We start from the raw sequence: 18,718 nt of genomic DNA on the forward strand, positions 1-18,718 counted from the left end.
TTAACCATGCCAAGTGCAAGGTCCTACACCTGGGTCGAAGCAATCCCAGGCACAGCTGCAGGCTGAGTGGATAAGTGACTCAGAGAAGCCCTGCAAACAGGATTTGGGGGTATTGGTCGATGAAGAAATAAACATGAGCTGGCTTCAGTGTACGCTCGCAGCCCAGAAAGCCAACCGTATCCTGGGCTGCATCAAAAGGAGCATGACCAGCAGGTCAAAGGAGGTGATCCTGCCCCTCTACTCTGCTCTTGTGAGATCCCGCTTGGAGTATTGTGTGCAGTTCTGGTGTCCTCAACATAAAAAGGACATGGAACTGTTAGAACAAGCCCAGAGGAGGGCCATGAGGATGATCAGGGGACTGGAGCACCTCCCATATGAAGATAGCCTGAGAAAGTTGGGGCTGTTCAGCCTGGAGAAGAGAAGGCTGCATGGAGACCTCCTAGCAGCCTTCCAGTATCTGAACAGGGATGCTGGAGAGGCACTATTCATTAGGGACTGTAGTGATAGGACAAGGGGTAACGGGTTCAAACTTAAACAGGGGAAGTTTAGACTTGATACAAGCACCAAGTTCTTTACTGTGAGTGTGATGAGGCACTTGAATGGGTTGCCCAGGGAAGTTGTGAATGCTCCATCCCCGGTGGTGTTCAAGGCCAGGTTGAACAGAGCCTTGGGTGACATGGTTTAGTGTGAGGTGTGCCTGCCCATGGCAGGGGGGGTGGAACTAGATGATCTTAAGGTCCTTTCCAACCCTAACTATTCTATGATTCTGTGATGTTAGGGTGTGTAACTTTCAAATGATTTGAGTTGTATTTAAATAAAAATTTAAGGGCCCTGAGTGCTGACAGTGATTTGTGCCTGTACTTGCTGGGAGAGGCAAAAAGGGTGGAGGTTTAAAAACTGTAGGTGAATCTTGCATCCAAAAAGCATTGAGTTGAATCCGTGGTTGGCATTTTGCTTTGATCTTTTTCAAACACTCAAGTGATGTGCCAGTGTGAATCTTTGTAGCTAACTTCGAAGTAACAAAAGGTGTTGGAGAGTCAGTCCTCAGTGCAAGTTTTTGCTTTGCTGGGTGATACAGAACACTGTTTCTTGTGTTGAGGAAGATGACAGGCCCCTTTGATCTTTACTGTTGGTGAAAAGTTCCAAAGCAAAATGTGACTCATACAGGCAGTGTCACTTCTCGCTGCTCCTGGGTACATGTAACATGGTCACAACAGTCCCCTGTGTGCTATAATAATGAGCAACTCAACAGAGCTGCACAATATTGTAAACTGTAGTAAACTTGACTGTTCGAGTAGGGATGCCTCTGTCAAAGTGAACTGTGTGTTCAGTTTTGTGCATTGATTGGTTTGTTTCCTTTCTGCTAAAAGAATAATCCTTTTTCTTGGGGAAATGAAATCTGCCTGCCTAGTCAGTTCCCACTCAGAAGCCTTTGGGTGTACGTTACGTATGGTCTGTAAATGCAGTAAAAGCACAAGCAGCTCAGTGCATGAAGCACAACTTCAGTGACTCACTCAGCTGACTTTCTGATTCAGCAGAAGCACGCAGGAGCTTCACCTCTGCATCTCTCTCAGGTAAGCCTTTGAAGTAGGGGCATGGTGACCCATTATCTCTGAACAGTTGTGACAGATGTGTTTGCCTATTGACGCATGTTTGAAAAGCAAAGTCCATTTGGTGTATTAGTTGAATCCACAGTGCCTCTTCTTTTGGTAAGACAGTTCAATACAAAGGATTTGTCAAAATCTGGAAATTCCTATGTGAGAATTCCCATTTGAGTTAACATCTTTAGAGAAACATTTTGAGGGTGAAAATAGAAGTTGTTTTAGTTTCCCAAGGCCATGAAATACATTTTGTGACTAGCTGTATCTAGAAACAAGCAGAAGCCAGTGTGAAGTAACTACCTCTACTTGAAAGCTGAATGAGAATGCTGCTGTCTCCCACTCAAGCTGTACAAAACGTACAGCACAGCTCTCCCCACAACAGCAGCCTGTTGTGAAACACCAGAGGTCATTATAACTCCCGATATGTGGAGGCTAAATGCCACGGCCATCTGCTGAGGATGTTTTCACACTGGGAATTGCCATGGCTATTGATCTTTCAGGTATAACATGAGGTACCCTCTTCAGCTTTGCTACATGGACACCTTCCATTTCATTATGCAAGTATGAATTATATGCTTATGGAAAACTTTGCAAGCAAGTTGATCATTTAATAACAACTGGCATATTTTTACCTTGGTGTGAGAGATTGTTGTATTCAAAACCTTTATTGCTGCAAACTAAAACTTCTTTCCATCCTGGGTTTTAATTTCCCATAATCACCTCAGCGGATTCTGTGTTGTAAATATAGGCTTTATTATAGCCTCTAGGTGCCTGTAGCTGGGTACCTTCATTTCCCCAGGTGACCAGCGTGTTGCTACACAGTACTACTGTGACTCAGTGCTGCTGTGTTCTATGCAAAAAGTCATCCATCAGATGCTGCTTTAAGCAGCAGCATGGAACCCTCCCCCCAGGCACTCCTCGCAGCTCTTCCCCTTTGATCTATATGGCTGTGGAGAACAGGTTGTAGGCTGCTTGCAATGCCCTTTTGTAGGTATACACAAGCCATGTGTTGCAAAGATCGGCGCACATGCACACACATGCTTGTGCTTTTATCCAGCGGCATGAATTACAGCATAGTGGTAACAAAAATATGCTTGCATGTATAAAGCTTGTACTCAATATAGTACGTTTAGAAAGCATGCAGCATACTCATAAGTCTGCTGTGCAAATACAGCAAAACTGGCACCACAGATTTGGCGGCCAGTGAATACTGCTGTTGAATGTTAAGGTAAATACTCTTCATCTGTTGGTCTTCTTATGTTACTAAACCTTTGACCCTGCCTCAACATTACAGCTAGTTTACAGATAATTGAGGCCAAAAATAAATGTGGCAGGTTCTGCTGAAGGACAGCTTGTAGACACAGCTAACATTATCTGGGTGTACCACTATGTGTAAGCAGGTAAAAGTTGCTCAGACTACTTCAACCAGGCATTAGCAGCAGCTTGTGGCTAGTGACTGCATGTTCCATGCATAGTCTCTGGAGGAGGGGCATATTTGGCAGGGAAAAAACCCGAACATTCACTGTCATGGAAAGTTACATAAAAAAATAGTAATTAGTTCAAAGTAGCAAGAATGACTGAACAGCAGTTTTGATCACGATAAACTTAATACTGGTTGTGCAATAACTATCAGAGTTCTGATTTCAGGCTTTTCATCCCTTTTCTCTGTGTCTCTGGTCACAAAGTAAGGATGTTTTTTGTTGTTACTGAAATTGTTCAAGTTTCAAGGGAGGCTGTGATCCTAAAACTACTAATCTGTTCTGTTAGGAAGGAGGTGGGGTGCAGGGTGAACACACAAACAAAGGCAGCAAAAAGACCAGTGCTAGGGAAAGAAGTTTTAATATTTTCAGAATTGGCAGATGAAGAATGAGGAGTTAACTTCATAGCAGTGCATGATTTCAGTGAAAAAAACCCATTCTGTTTCACAGAATCACAGAATGGTTTGGGTCAGAAAGGACCTGAAGAGTTCCAACCCCCCTGCCATGTTCAGGGACGCTTCACACAAGAGCAAGCTGCTCAAAGCACCATCAAGCCTGGCCTTGAACACTGCCAGGGATGGGGCATCCAGAGGTTCTCTGGGCAACCTGTGCCGATGTCTCACCACCCTCATAGGGAAGAATTTCTTCCCAATGTCTAACCTAAATCTCCCCTCTGTCAGTTTAAAGCCATTGCACCTTATCTTGTCCCTACATACCCTTGTAAAAAGCCCTTCTCCAGATTTTATGTAGTCCTCCTTTAGGTATTGGAAGACTTGTTATAAGGTCTCCCCTGAGCTTTCTCCAGGCTGAAGAAGCCCAACTCTCTCAGCCTGTCTGCATAGGAGATAAATAATAATTAGAAAAAAGGAAAGGAAGATAAATCTGTCACTTTCAGGTTCTGGAAAAGCAAGAGTGCTGAAGTTACTGACCCTCACCTGATCGTGACAATAGTACTAAGTGTTGAAATTGCTTTTTCTCATTGACTGTTCTGCTTAGTACTACTGCAGGAGCAGAACTGCAAACAGAAGTGAAGGTTGTACCAAGTTGTTGCATTTGATATGGGAAAACCCTTTTTTTTTTTTAAGTATGAGAAATCCCTTTCCCCATAGTACCCTGGCTGAGAACAAAAGAAAACAAACCCCAGTGGGCTGCAATTTACAAGGCCTGTCAACCAGAAATAATAGGACTTCTCAGGCTGCAATGTGCTACTGTTTTGGTTGTGCTGCAGTACTGAAACTCTTCTCTGTTGAACAGTATGAATTAAAAGTACTGGTCTCTACCAGGCTGTAATCCTGATTTTCTGTTACTGCCTTGAAGGCAACACAATACAAGGTGATCAGTACACCTGGAACACCCTCATCTCCCCTAATATCCCCATAACAAGATTCTCAGAATTATTAAACTCTAATTTCTAACCTAGCTGGCCTCTGTCAAGTATTGTTTTCCAGTTGCATACAAGCTACTCCTAGTTCTGATGTCAGGCAAAGCTTATGTTTCAAGAAGGAATTTTCAGAGGACATTATAGCTGTTATGTTTCCCTTTTGTGCCTCTGGGAGTCGTTCTTAACATACTCCACCAGTGTTTCTGCTAAAATGCAAGTTCAAAATCCCCAAGTTAATGCCAAGGCAATAAAACCAAAGTAGAACTACACCCAGACACCTGTCGTTCCTCTAGATATTTCTGTCTATATAAACCTTATCAATTTAAAATTCTTTAATTTTATAAAGTGTTTAAGACAGTTCTAACCAATGTGAATCCTACAGGTTCTGTAGGAACACTATGTTTCTTTCTAGTATACTTATTATACCAAAAGCATAATAACATAAAGTCACATTGCAGTAAATTGGCACAACAAGTTTGCAAGAACAGAACTAAACTTCTTTAAAAAAGGTGATTATACTTAACTCGTACATTAATATTTTACGGCTATAAAAAAGCTGCTTCCAACTCCTACAAAACACAGTGAAAAGACATCCCAACAAGAGTTGAAAAACTATGCACAGAGGTCAGTATCATAGGAAGGAAGACAAGAAGTTTTATACAAATGAAGAAAGTGGGCAGTTAAAAGTATTTACACTTTTCCCTGCTGTTACCTAGACAAACATACAGTAGTCAGGTAAAAATATACTACCACTCTAAGTCCTGTAACATGTAAGCATTTGTGTTCTAACCAATTTTCATCTATCGAAACGTGTTACCTGTTAATACTGGGCAAAACTATTGGCAAAAGTGTTTAAATACTTTTAAACTATGATTAAAGAGACTTCTATTCCACAAAATTTAACTTTAAAATACTATGCTTATAAAATTACTTAGAACTTTCAGCAGTCTATAGATTTCAAATGCAAAACTTAACAATCCTCTTTAATGTGTACTTAAAAAAAAGACTGGAGTGGTATCATTTGCTTTCAAAGGCAGGATCCTTTGCTGGCTTTTCAAGCTCTCTCTCTTCACCACACGTCCTAGAAACAAAATAAAGCAGCATCAATGACCATATAAAAATGCAGAGAGCAAGACTTACTCCAGACACACTTATGCAATCTGGAGCAAGTGATGCTGATGCATATGCAGCAGTAGATGGAGCATGAAGGATGAAGCACATAGAGGTGCCAGCTGGATTCTTATGGCAACTGCCCTACCACCCAGATGCAAATATAAGCAGGCAGCAATTAATATCAATCACAGTGATGTATGTGACTAGTTGTGAAAGGCAGTCCTTAGGAAGTCCATCTCTGTTTCATTCAGGAAGTCCTCCATACTCTGCTGGTCAGCACAAGGAGAAGCACTCCAGCATAATGTACCCTACCAATTGTAACTTTGATTAGCAGCTGGGAATAATCCTCTGGAAGCAGTATGATTTTTACCAAATGAGAACAGAAAGATGTTCTTAAATGCCAATCACTTTAGAACTATTATGTTACACAACTGCTGTCTTCCAAAATGTCTTAAGTACCATCTTACATTGAACACTGACAATGTGCTCATGACATGGTTTGGTTATTGGTTTCTCCCTTCTAAGAAACAGAATACTGCAAATAAAAATGTATGAAAAATACTGAATAAAAGGAAGTTTGTCTGATGGACAGACATTAGTCTGTAGCTTCCTTGAATTTAGTACATGTATGTGGGTGCATTTCTTAACATGCAGGGTATTTGCAAGAGGCATCTACAGCTGAGAGGCACAAATGAGTACAACTGCACTCAAGCACCAACACAAAAGTAACTCATAAAGTGAGCTTGTTTCTTTGCTTAGGAAAGTGGAAGAACGGGCTGGAGTGTAGAGTTGAAGGCTGTAGCAAGCACCACACACAATTAAAGAGATAAATATTTTGTAGCAGAATATGACACCCTCACTACCTCATTCGTGGAGCATATACCTGCAGCTTTTACAGATACAATTACTGAAGTTTTAAAAATATAAATTGTCTTGCCTCAAAGTTACTTGTTTGAAACATTTTTCATAGTCAACAGCCTTTACCAAGCATTTTGCACAACTATCTGAAGTATCTGCCTTGAGTTTCTTCTGACCAATGTCCATTGAGGTACCATGTATACACCCAAATATTCCCAATTCTTTTAAATCACAAACATAAGGAACAATCAGACTGAGACTGTCTCTCTGCCACTCAATAATCCTCATGTTGGTCATGTTCTGCAGGAACAAGGAAAGGAGCAGACCATGAAAAAAAAAAATCTGCCTTGGAGAACCAGTTTAGTAGTCACATATTTTTAAATACTTGGCTAAGTATATTCTACTGCTACTGTGTTGCTAGCAATTTCAAGTAACTTGGGTTTTGCCCCTTGTTAGTACCATGGCGTGACCTGGTCAAATAACCTATTTAAGCAGCATGCTAAACTGTGTAACCTGTACCAGGAACCTATGCTTGTGCCTTTATTATGTTCCCACAACACTTTTCAGACAAAATGACTCCCAGATGTCACTTCTGAAAGCTGTGTAATCAGCAGCTCTGAGGCTGCCTCTCAGCAAATACCACATTTATTTCCATCTGCAGGGGATTTTTTATTTTGTTCTGTTCAATTTTACCTCACTGTAAACAGCAGTCAATATTCAACTTACTTGCACAGTTTTAACTCAGCAGGCAGCCAAGAGAACACCAGGTGTCCTGATTTCCACCCAGGGGGACAAAAGGGGTGGTGAGTGAATGGCTGCATGGTGTGAGTTACCAGCTGGGTTAACACCAGGCAACTGCATTTCCTCCTGGCCTGCATGAAGACTGATGAATAAGAGAGCTTCCTTCAATAAGTATGGCTGCAGAAGTACTCAGACAAAACAAAGTGGTACTTCAACAAAGCAATTCAGCTCAAGGATAATCGTAGGCCTTTTCCTCATTGTGTCCTGAATTCTATTAAGTACTTCTCATATTCTACGAGAGATTCATTGCTTGTTCTTCTTTGCAAACCAGTATTTTTCAGTGAGGTTAAGGTTTAAGTACCTACCTCCGGACAATTCAAGCATCCTTACAGAGAAGGTAAATGCATCAACCTCTCTGAAGTGTTCACAGTTGTGAGATTTCACCAGTCTAAAAGCTCAAGCCTGCCGTTTACCTGCTTTTGGGCAAATCTATAGCAACACTATAAAACACAAATTAAAATGGCTTGACTATTGGTTAGAATATATGATCTCGTAAAAAACGATAAATCCCATTAGTTTCTACAAGACGCGGCTCAAGGCTTCTTTTCTTCCAACTTAATAGCATCAAATAGTCTAAAATACAGGAAAGAGCTTATACTTTTCCCTGTCTCACCATGTGACACGCAGGTTCTCTCCTAGCACAATATCATGCCATTTTTTTAAGTCTCCACTGTAGCAGTGAGTGAAGCACCTTTAAAAATGCTCATTCAAAACCTTATCAGAAGATTCACATGCTATTATCGTTCTCTGAAGTTGAGAGAAAACTGTAAAGAAAACAGTACCTCAGCATGGTTAAGTAAATTGAATCTCTTGCTGTTCTATTTTACATTTTGCTAGAGCAGAACAGATCCTTAGCTCAGTAAGGTTATTAACTCACTTTTTCTTACTGCCAGCTTCATGCCTATCTTTCTTGTCCTCAGCATTCTCTCCAGTTTGTTGCGACTGGCTGGTGTCTTGAGCTTCAGACCCTCCATTCAGAACCTTTGGACCTTTGAAATGAAAGGGCAGGGAAAGAAAACAGTACTGCAGGCAGCACAAGCTGTGCTACAAAAAGCCTGAAATAATTTACCTTTATCAACTCAAGCACTATAAATGTTTTCCCCTCACCTTGATGCTCACTCAGCAGCTGAAACAATACAGAAAGCAGTAACTTACACAATCAACCTCAAACAATTCCATGCAGTGAGCTTCATCCCATAATTTTAACAATGGGAAAATAAAACAGTATATATATTCCATGCAATTTCAAGTTCTTCTTGTGCTTGCCAAGCTACAGGTAATAGGACTAATGTTTATATATATTCTGAAGCACTGAGAGACTATTCTTCAGAAGTAAGCTCCATTTTCCACTCAAACCTGGTCAGACAATTTGGGGGGATTCTTGGAGGAGTTACTAGTTCCATGGATTTTCAGCACTGAACAAATATGCATATAACCAGGATATGACAAATGGCATCTGTAAGCGTTAAGTTACAACATGCAACTGTCAAGCAGGAAAACAAAGCAGGATGTACAAGCTGTACTTCATGAAGTCAAAGCAGGAATATTTAACTCTCTAAGATTTCTGTAACGAATACACGTCTTGCTCTGGTATTACAAACCAGTGAATTTTGAGTGAATTACCAAGGAATATCACTAAGACGGTTTCATTTTACTTGAAGTTACAGGTTTACAAAAAACTGCTAATCCTCCATTAAGCTACCATGCTACAGAAAAAAACCAAAACCCAAACAACAACAACAAAAATCAACAAAACCACAAAGACACTGCTCATCTGAGTACCTGCATGCTAAGGGATGCTAAAACCCAAACAAGATCATTTTGAGATGACATTCTAATTTTGTGTTACAAAGCAGACAGTCTGAAGCTGTACTTCAGCTGAAGTACAGCCTGCTGTAATTGTGCTTCGTAAAGACAGTGAGAGTTCAGTAGTTCCGCTTTTAAAAAGGCAAAACCACAAACTTAAGGAACCAGAATTTCTCATTGCAGCAAATAAAGAAAAACCCACTTCCATGAAATATCCCCCTACTCTCATAAAACTTATTACCATTCCCCATTTGAGTAGGCAACAGTATGGTATTTCAGGGTGTTCTTTTGAAATTTAGTGTTAACCTGATGTGGAGTACCTTCATTGAAGTGTTAGCTGTGCTGATCACTGGGTTAGGGAAGTACCTGTGGGGAACATCTACTACATCATACATACTTCTCTCACCACAAAATGGTTGGATCTTATCATCTTCCTTGCTTTCTTAGCAGTTACAAATACAGTGGTATTTCAACTGCAGTTATTCTGAAGCCTTGTCATCCTCCATCACCACAGTTACAGTAATTTGTTTATTCCAGACCCAGTTGGTGTAACTTTTAAACTATTTCCTGAAACACTCCCAGGATTCAAGTTCAAAGTAAATGTAATTTCTTTCCAGTGTGTGTGAAGATCAAGGTGGATAGAATTTCTGCATCTTCAAGGATATAAATTCATTTGCCACACAGCTTCCCACTGTTTCTCTCATTTTGTTCTCTACTTAAAAATGCAAGTGTCTATTTTCTACATTTCTTTTGCTTTTTTTTTTCTTTTAATAACTGACCTAAGTATTCTTACTTTGGGAGGCTTTCAAAATCACGCTGTACTTGTGCAAGTACTCATGATTAATCTGCAGTAGTACTACTGAGGGTATAAAGGCCTATTTTCTCCCTTAAATGATGATTGTTTCTTTACTGTTAGACTGAACTATTAAAGTTGCATCACAGACACAGTATGTAAGTAGTTAAAAGGTGCTGCTACGCATAGTTGTATGTATGATACAGGAAGAGGCTAGTGAAGGAGATTAATCAGTTAAAGCAAAGTTGGAAGTCTGGGCACCGGAAAACTACTTAAGGAATAGAAGGTGCTTTGCTATTCTACCTCTTAATTTTTTTTTTTAATTCCATGAGGTAAAAAAGTTAGAAAATTTACGAAGTACAAGAATGCTAAACTAAATTCTTGCAAGACCCTCTGTCTTCAGGCAATAAAGGTAAAATAGCCAGAGAAAACATGAACCTTTGGACTTAGAAGTTATAGTTATCCTGACTGTGTCAGACATACAAAGGTTTTAACAGATGGGTACAATTCCTCTATCAACAATTCTCTTCAAGCTGGCTCAGAAATCAATGGAGACCAGGTCTTTTATATGACAAGAAGCTAAAAGCAACACTGACTTACCTGGTTGGTCCTTTTCCTTTTCCATTTTTTTGTTTGCTCCTTTCTTCCACTGTTCTTTGGTTTTGTTAGCTTCTTCATGCTGTTTCTGCTCCGCAAGTGATTTATTTAATACTTGGGAAAGAACAGAATCTCCTTCCCCAACCAGAAACATGGTCTTGAACTTGTTATACAGCATTGTAGATTTCTCCATGATAACTTGGCTAACTTTGAATTTCCGTATCTGAAATCAAAGAAATAAAATCATAAGCTCCACTTAGGAATTTACACATGTAATTTCATCATGTGCTAGATGAAAGTCTTCATTTAACCTGAAATGAGATCATGGTCTTCTACGCTCCCTGATGTATCACAGAATCATAGAACAGCCTAGATTAAAGAGACCTCCAAACATCATCTGTTTCAACGTTTCAACAATCCTTGTAGGAGAGGGAGTCTGCATGAAGTTATCAAGCGTCCTGTCCAACTGCAGCTTTCAATATTCCAGTGATGGGGACTCCACCACATCCCTGGGGAGTTTGTTCCACTGCAAGATTTAACTCACTGTAAAAACAAATTTTGTATCGCGATAAAACCTCTCCCAGTGCAACTTGTACCTACTGCTCCTTGTCTTCTCTATATGGTTCCTTGTGAAGGAGGGAGAGCCTCCATCCTCTTTGTAGCTATCCTTTTGATTATGGAATACTGTGATAAACCCTCCCTCCCTAAGACTTCTCCAGGAAGAAAAGACCTAACCCCTTCAGTCTTTCCTTACAGAGGAGGTTCTCCAGCCCTTTGATCATCTTCATGGCCCTCCTTTGGACCCTCTCATGTTTGTTTGCACCATTCTTGAATTGTGGGGACCAGAACTGGACACAGTACTCCAGTAGTAAACACTGCTGATACTAATTTAAGAAAACACAGGTTACTCTTATTAACATTGCAGATCTCACCTTCTTTAGAGTCAGAATCATCTCTGTATGTTTCTGAGCTTGTTGCATTGTGACTTGAAGGGATGCAAGCTCATCAAGAGCCTCAATACACCTGTTCACATCCTGTATATAAACAAGAAGATAGTTTGAAAACTTACATGTTAATAGTCTTTAATTAGCCATACTCAAATAATTTCCTTGTGCAGGGATATCTTGCTATAGTATACTTAGCTGACTAAGTTCCAAAGTTACGTACAATCTGTGAAGTCAAACTGGCAAATAAAAATGACCATCAGTTGGCCTTTCAGCTACTTCCCTAACAAAAGGCAATTTTAAAAAAATAATTTTACACTTTCAAAACACAAACTGGAGCTTTATGCTGTTTTCACAGCTGTAGTTCTTTTGTGCCTGAAGCTATTCTCTATCATCAGCCTTTTCCATACACGATTTTTCCCAAATGACTTGCCACTGAAAGGGTAGCAAAGCACCTTGAGCCAGTTAATATACAGAACTTTATCTTTGTAGATTTCTCAGTTAAGTCTGCAGACTATGGAGTATACCCAGAAGTAATGATGTGTTTGGAAGTTATCATGCTCCAGGAGCTCCCTGGATTGCTGTATAATCCCCATTTTGCCCGTTCAAGCAGACAGCAGGGTGGTTCAATCCTTCCCTCTCCTTCAGAAAGGGTGCCACTGCTACAGTCACTGTGCCCTTCTGGTGCTGCTGCATGGCTCAGGCTTAGCTAGCACAGATGCTTCATTTGACAGAATTCTATTTGAATGTTTCAGGTAAATAATTTATTATGCAGTATTTTCAAACAAAACATTTTTTTTCTTGCTGACTTTGATCTTTTAACATCCACAGTAACCTCATTTAAGCAGCAATTATCTTTCAAACTGACAAAATTCCATTCATTCTCAGTATAATTAAAGACAAACACATGTGCCAAGTATCAAGTGTTTCCTACCATAATTATACATATAAATCAGTTAAAAATATATACTTACAAGATTATCAATTTTCAAGGAGTTCTTAATTTCTGCATGTATCCTTTGAAGCCTAGAATCCATCGATGTTTCTAAAGATTAGAAATAGCATGCATGAATATTTGATAATAACATGAGGTTTGTTTTTACAGAAGCCTTTCTACAAACCTGAACTTGACACAGAATGCAGAAAAATATGGGAAGGCACTCCATATCAAATAATGATGCAGGTGCACACATAAACCACAGGGCTTACCATTAGAAATGAAGTACACAGCTTTTTAAAATTGAACACTATTAGCAACCTACAGTTTTCTCCTTAGGAGTTATAAACTGAACATAATTTTCTATTTCAATATACAGCTGTCACCCTCTACCTGTGGGCCAGGTTAGAAGTTTCACTAAACACTAAGAGTTAAAAGCTGGAAAACCTGTAATGACTAGATACTTGGGTATTGATGTGTTTGTTTTCAGTAAATTGAACATAATTCAAGAGTCCAAATCCATCCAAATAAAATGCTCCCAGTACACATGCTCCAGGAGGAGTGACTGATGCCTGAACATGTCCGTCTCCAATTCAGATGCTGAATAGCTGTTTGGATTTTTCTTTTTTCAATACACAAATGGTACGTATTCTGAAAAATGCTGCAAGCAAACAGAGTCTCCTTCAACTCCAATCTGTCCTCAATGGGTTGGGTAACTTCTACCCCCCACCAATACTGGTTTGGTTGGAGTCCTTGCCACTGGATCTGCACTATACTGCAAATTACAGCCAGTGTTTGGATTGTCCTTAAAGATGGGAGTACTAAAAAAGGAATGATTTATCCCTGTGAAGGTCAGTTTGCAAGAGTGGTTTAGTAGACAAGGCTAGATTAATTTGAATCTAAGCCTCTTGCTTAGGAAGCCTCCTGCTTAGTAAGAGGTAGTATCAAAATACTTTCAAAAGGTCCCTCAGATTATTGTGTTGTGAGGAGACAGAAAGGAAAAAATGAAGAACTGAAGAGATTTGATTCAAAGAATAAAAACTTTTGTATCTTTTCCACAACCAGAAGGGGTCATTGAGGTTTATTAGCTTGAATGACAGTAAAATGAGAATAGCAAAGACTTGTTCTCATGCACTGAACAAAGAACACACATAGATGAACAGGAATGTGCTGTTTCACAGATCTGAAGGACACAGTCATGGATCAAACATCTCTGACTGAGATCCCACAGACACCCTCAGCAGTAAATTGTCTTACGCAAGCAGATAAATTTGTTCAAAATTTAAGATAACCAAAAAGTAGTCCAAAGAAGCTAAACTAACCTCTCTTCTTCTCCATCTTCTTAACTTCTGCTTTCTTGCCTTCTTCTTTATTCTGCCTATCAAAAACATTAAAGTGTCTTTATAATGTCATAAAGTCTGCTTTTCCATCTTCCCTCCCCTAATTTTTAGAGAAGATGTGATGTTTTAAGGTATTAGCAAAAACCACAAAAAGCCAAGTTCTGGTTTTCAAAGACTGAAATAAGTTAACAAGGTTAGCTGAGATACCGCTGATAAATCCTCCATACTGACAGACAGTTTTCCCCAGAAGCAGCAGATAAAGGGTTTTAAAAAACAAGTCACATTTCCGAACTGTATTTTGTTTTGGTTGCATGTACAAATGGGTTAAATGGCATTGTATGGAGTAAGTTATGGAGAAAGAAAATATTATGAAGAAGACTAAAACTATTTGACATTACCACGGGGAATTATGGAGAGATCAATTAGTCATAATCAGTCCTTACATAACCTCTCATACAATTAATTATAACTGTGTAAGTATCTTACAACTGACCATAAATGTATCTATGATTTAAATATTCTTGAAGCTAAAAATAATAAAAGAACAAAAAAAAAGACTTATTACAAGTTAATTAAAATCTCCTGGTTCTTTCTCTAGTTCTATCACCAAAAATAAAGCTGGAACTCAAGAAAAACAGAACAAAAACCTCTCTCCCTCTCAGTCAGCATGAAGAGAGACAGAAGTCTTTCAACCAAGCTTTTGAACTCTATTCAGAGAAGATTGTGAACCCCTGTTTAGCAGTTCCTCAGTCTTGTCTTATTGAAGGCTTTTAGAATTTACATATTTCAGCGCACCATAACTAAATACTCTGTAACTAATTTTCCTCCTTCAGAGTGACATGCATCCATAAAGTATCCAAGCAGGCATGCCTGTCATCTTCCATTCTCCTTTCATACTCTATCCAGTTACAGAATCAACAGTTTTAATGTATGTATGACTATTTTACTTCAACAGGGAGCACAAACCCACACCATGTAAATGCTGCATGTAAACTGTGTGCATATACACAATGGTGTACAAAGCACCAGTATTAAGACTTACATGAGCACTAATTGAGGTAGCTACAAAGACCAGAAAATGGAAACTATGCTGATGAGAAAAGTAATGAAGAAAAGGGCTATTAGCCTACAATTCAGTGTATTAGCAGAGGAACTTGAAGACAGCACAAAAAGAAATCTTTCTACTTTTTAATCAATATTGAGTTTTGTGGTATTAGTCATCAGCTATAACTGAATTCGTTATGCATTTGTTAGCTACTGCTCCTTTATCTTACTGAAACAAAGCCCTACTCATCCCTCCAATGCATAAAATGACAGCTATTTAAAAGCAGAGGCTTGATTATCACAACCAAATCAGTATATGACAGCTTGATTGCAGAAATCATCAGCCTATGTCAGATTTAGTGATATATTATGCTGCAAAGATGCTGAGGGCAGTTCAGTATCTCTGGAGCTGGAAATGCTTAGGTTTGCTATAGGCAAGTAGAGTAATTATGTTTCCAGAAGAGTGTGACAGGAAGAGAAGGAAGGGCTAGAGAATAAAAAACCCCACACTAATGCCTGTTAATGAACATGAAATTAGAATTTTCTTGTGCAAATGATGAAGAGGACTATTGTCCTACCCCTTTTTCTCTGAACTGTTACCTTGCGCTTCCTTTCTTCTGCCTCACGCTCCCCCAGGGGGACAGGATTATCATGCTCTCACGGTGGCAGCTTCTCCACTCATTGGCAGAACAGCTCTTGAGAACGAGTCAGATTTATTCCTACTGTCCCAAACCTCCTCTCCCCTCCCCCTCGGTTTCTGGCAGGATCTCTCCCATTCTCACACATTATTCGTTTGTGGTAATTTATCTGCCAACTGCAGACTGCTCCCAGTATCCCTCTAATGGCTTTGCAGTGCTACAGTAGAATAATTCTTAATTTTTCCCTTGTTCTGTCTGACAGCATGAGCTTCAGCAGCCAGACAGAGAAGGGAATGTTTTCCAGGTAACCCTGTGCATTTCACAACATGATCAAAAATCCATAATTATGGACAATACATCCTACCAGTTCTCAGTCTAATGGATCCGAAACTTACAGAAAACTTGCAGACATCACATGTTAAAACATACTCACAATTCAGATTCTGTCTGTTCCTCTTGCTTACGTTTTCTTTCTGTTGCTTCTCTTTCATGTTGGCCTTTTACAATATTTCTTCTATGAGCTGCCTGAAAGCTTCTTCCCCCTTTTTTCTTCTGCTTTTATTTGAGGTTTTAGGATTGGAAAGAGAAAAACAAGTATTATTAAATCATTGTTTCTGTAACAGATAAAGCTATGTGCACTATCTTCCAAGCAATTCTGCTCTGAGATACAACCTCACAAGAGCTGGCTTTCCCTGCAACTAAATAAAAGGTCTCCACATGTTGGTAAGCTCTGAATTTCTTTAATTCTTTCTCCCTTTCTCCTTTTCTAATAGATAGCAATATCCTATGCACCAAAAAAATGAAAACATTCCAATGACTTGCTAGGAGCAGCTTTATACCTTTCAAAAACATGATTTCAAGCCAAATGTTCTAAGGTACACCCTAAGGAAAAAAAGCCTGCATTCTAAGGAACATAGGTAAAAAAAGCCTTTTGACAAAATAACTGCTACATTTAGATCCTTTGTTAAAAGTATTCTAGAAAAGATGCTTAGATAATATGAAATGAGTTCCTGACTTGACAAAATGAAGTTCTGCAGCTTTTATTCTATGTATCTATATTAACCAGACACAGGTCTCCAACCTTTGCTAAGGTCGAGCATTAACTTAAAGAAAGATCTTCAGATACTACCTTCCCCTATAGTAAATATATCAGAAAAGTAAAATTATACCTTGTCACCTTCTTGTTCTTCTCCATCATCCTCAGAATCAGAAGCTGATGCAGAACCCACTTTTGCAGCATTCTTCCTTTTTGGTTCAGCTTCTTTCTTTCCTTCCTTTTTGTCAAATTCTTTCTTTGATTTCTCCTCTTCCTTCTGACTTTCCTCATCTTTTTTCCCTTGCTTTTTGGGCTTGTCTTCCAGTCCTTTTTTCTTTGGCTTCTCATCCTCATTAACACTAAAACATGAGCAGATTTAGATATTGCATCCATTACCTACAGTGAGATTAAAACATTAAAACATCACATTCTTTTTAAAGAGGCACTAATGAAGCTAACATTAATCTACATGTATAAATCCAAACCCAAGACTTTAATGCTCTGTTCTTCCCATGCATATGTTTCTGCAGGACCAAGAGTGCATATACTGTAAATTAGCTTCTCCTTCAGCTATTACAGCCACTGAGGATTTGACACAAGAAATGAAGAAGGTAAAAAAAGGTGTTGGAATTCTATTAGAATGGATTCCTGAAACAAAAATACAAAAGAATTCAGTATTTTCATTTTATGTATTTTGCCTTTTCCCTTAATAAGTATCTTTTCCTTTTCACTCAGCATAATACAATTCTATATGGAATTTTGCACAGATTTTACAGGTTAGGAAAGTTAAAATCTTCTCTTGTTCTAGAAATGTACTGCCTTGAATTATGTATTACTTGAGCTGTGAATAACAAAATCAACATAAATAGTAACTCATATTAAATACTAAAGGGGCAAAAAATCTTTCAGGAACTCAGTACTAATTATGAAGTCTTAACATAAAGAACAATCCTATATACAATGAAGAAGCTTTATATTAAGAAACAAAACAGAACAACTCACGAGTCACTCTCTGACAGACAAGATGGTTTCACCAACTTGGGTCTCCCTCTTGGTTTTGGAACCTTTACTTCACAGGCTAATATTTATATAGAAATAACAGGTTAGTCCACAGCCACCATCTGTTCCTTGTATATTAGGAAGAACTTGTGCTCAACAGCCAGAAGTTACACTTAAATCAAAACATATAACCTAACTTTGTTATTATACAATATTCAAGTGTTAAGTGAGTATCAACTTTAATCACTCACTTTTTAAACTCCAGTTCATGTTACCATGGAGCACTGTTAAGCAAGAGATGCCTGCATCACATCAAAATCAGAAAAGGCTGCACAGTGCATCTTACAAAAAGGTACTTTATACAGGAGATGAAAGCATCTCTTATAGATCCTTGCCTGCTCTCACAGACAGTAGTAAGTAAAAACTGGAAGAATTGCAAAAGAACCCCACACAAATATTAAAAATGTATTAGTACGTGTAATGAAATGAAGGGTGGGAGAAGGAACTGAAATAATACTGAATTCCCTCACAGCTTCCAAGGCAAAAGTAATAGTCTAGTGCACTGTGGCTGCACTTCCTAAAATTCACTTTCATATCATCATCAGATGCAGGTAAGTATAAATTATTTGTTTTCCACACTTGATGCTCATACAATGTACTTCACAGCTGCAAGAACTGTTTTCTGATTAAGTCATTAATGATTAGTTCAAGAATATCTGCAAGATTACCACAAAAATTCCAATGAATTAGATCATTGCTACTTTGAAAGAAACAAGCACTGGAGAATTATCAAATGGTTCTAATTACACATGTGGAAATACAAACAAAAAAACCCAATAAAACACCACACAAAAAAAAAAGCAATGATACCTTCTTTTCATTTGTCTACCAATCTACACAGACTGCCTTAAACTTTTTTAAACAAGTCTCTCCAGCTCTTTTTTTTACTGTCCTCTGAGCTCCACCTGCAGGCTCTGTATTCCACCAGTTCTCTTCTGTTTTATGGATATTCTAACACAAAATATTTCATAGACCTTTAACGATACCTCCATTAAGGTCTTAAATAATGGAGCAAAAATGCACAAAGATCTCTTATTGTATATTTATAGTTTAATACCATTTTATGAAGAAAGCTTTTCTAAAGGTGATACTTGTACTCAAAAATTTGTCTTATTTACAGGGCTGAGCATTAATGCTAACAACTTAAATCCATTTATGTTCTAAATTCATCAGTTTGAGACGAGGTGTTTAGCAAAGACTGCATCTAGCATGAGAATATACTCTGTAGTACTTGAGGGGAAAGTGATAGCTCTCTGAATGATTCCAAGATATTTCTATAGTAAAAAGAAATA

At 38.6% G+C, this 18,718-nt stretch overlaps 1 protein-coding gene across 5 annotated transcripts in view; it reads right to left on the minus strand.

Moving 5' to 3' along the window:
• Window positions 1-4,935: 4,935 nt before the first annotated feature.
• The window catches only part of PSIP1 (PC4 and SRSF1 interacting protein 1), a 33,543-nt gene continuing 19,760 nt past the window's right edge, over window positions 4,936-18,718 (minus strand). For 4 of the 5 annotated variants that reach the window (XM_031054308.2, XM_031054311.2, XM_031054309.2 and 1 more), the window contains exons 9-17: window positions 17,370-17,445; window positions 16,501-16,726; window positions 15,765-15,886; window positions 13,632-13,687; window positions 12,347-12,417; window positions 11,361-11,462; window positions 10,432-10,651; window positions 8,110-8,221; window positions 4,936-5,541 (exon numbers count right to left, since the gene is read on the minus strand). In XM_031054308.2, coding sequence (XP_030910168.1) covers window positions 5,478-5,541; window positions 8,110-8,221; window positions 10,432-10,651; window positions 11,361-11,462; window positions 12,347-12,417; window positions 13,632-13,687; window positions 15,765-15,886; window positions 16,501-16,726; window positions 17,370-17,445 — 1,049 coding nt within the window. In that variant the 3' untranslated portion in view covers window positions 4,936-5,477. The remainder of the gene's footprint in view (window positions 5,542-8,109; window positions 8,222-10,431; window positions 10,652-11,360; window positions 11,463-12,346; window positions 12,418-13,631; window positions 13,688-15,764; window positions 15,887-16,500; window positions 16,727-17,369; window positions 17,446-18,718) is intronic. The other variant, XM_005154983.4, reaches the window with a different exon arrangement.

The sequence above is a fragment of the Melopsittacus undulatus genome, chromosome Z (genome assembly GCF_012275295.1).
Source record: "Melopsittacus undulatus isolate bMelUnd1 chromosome Z, bMelUnd1.mat.Z, whole genome shotgun sequence".
NCBI lineage: Eukaryota > Metazoa > Chordata > Aves > Psittaciformes > Psittaculidae > Melopsittacus > Melopsittacus undulatus.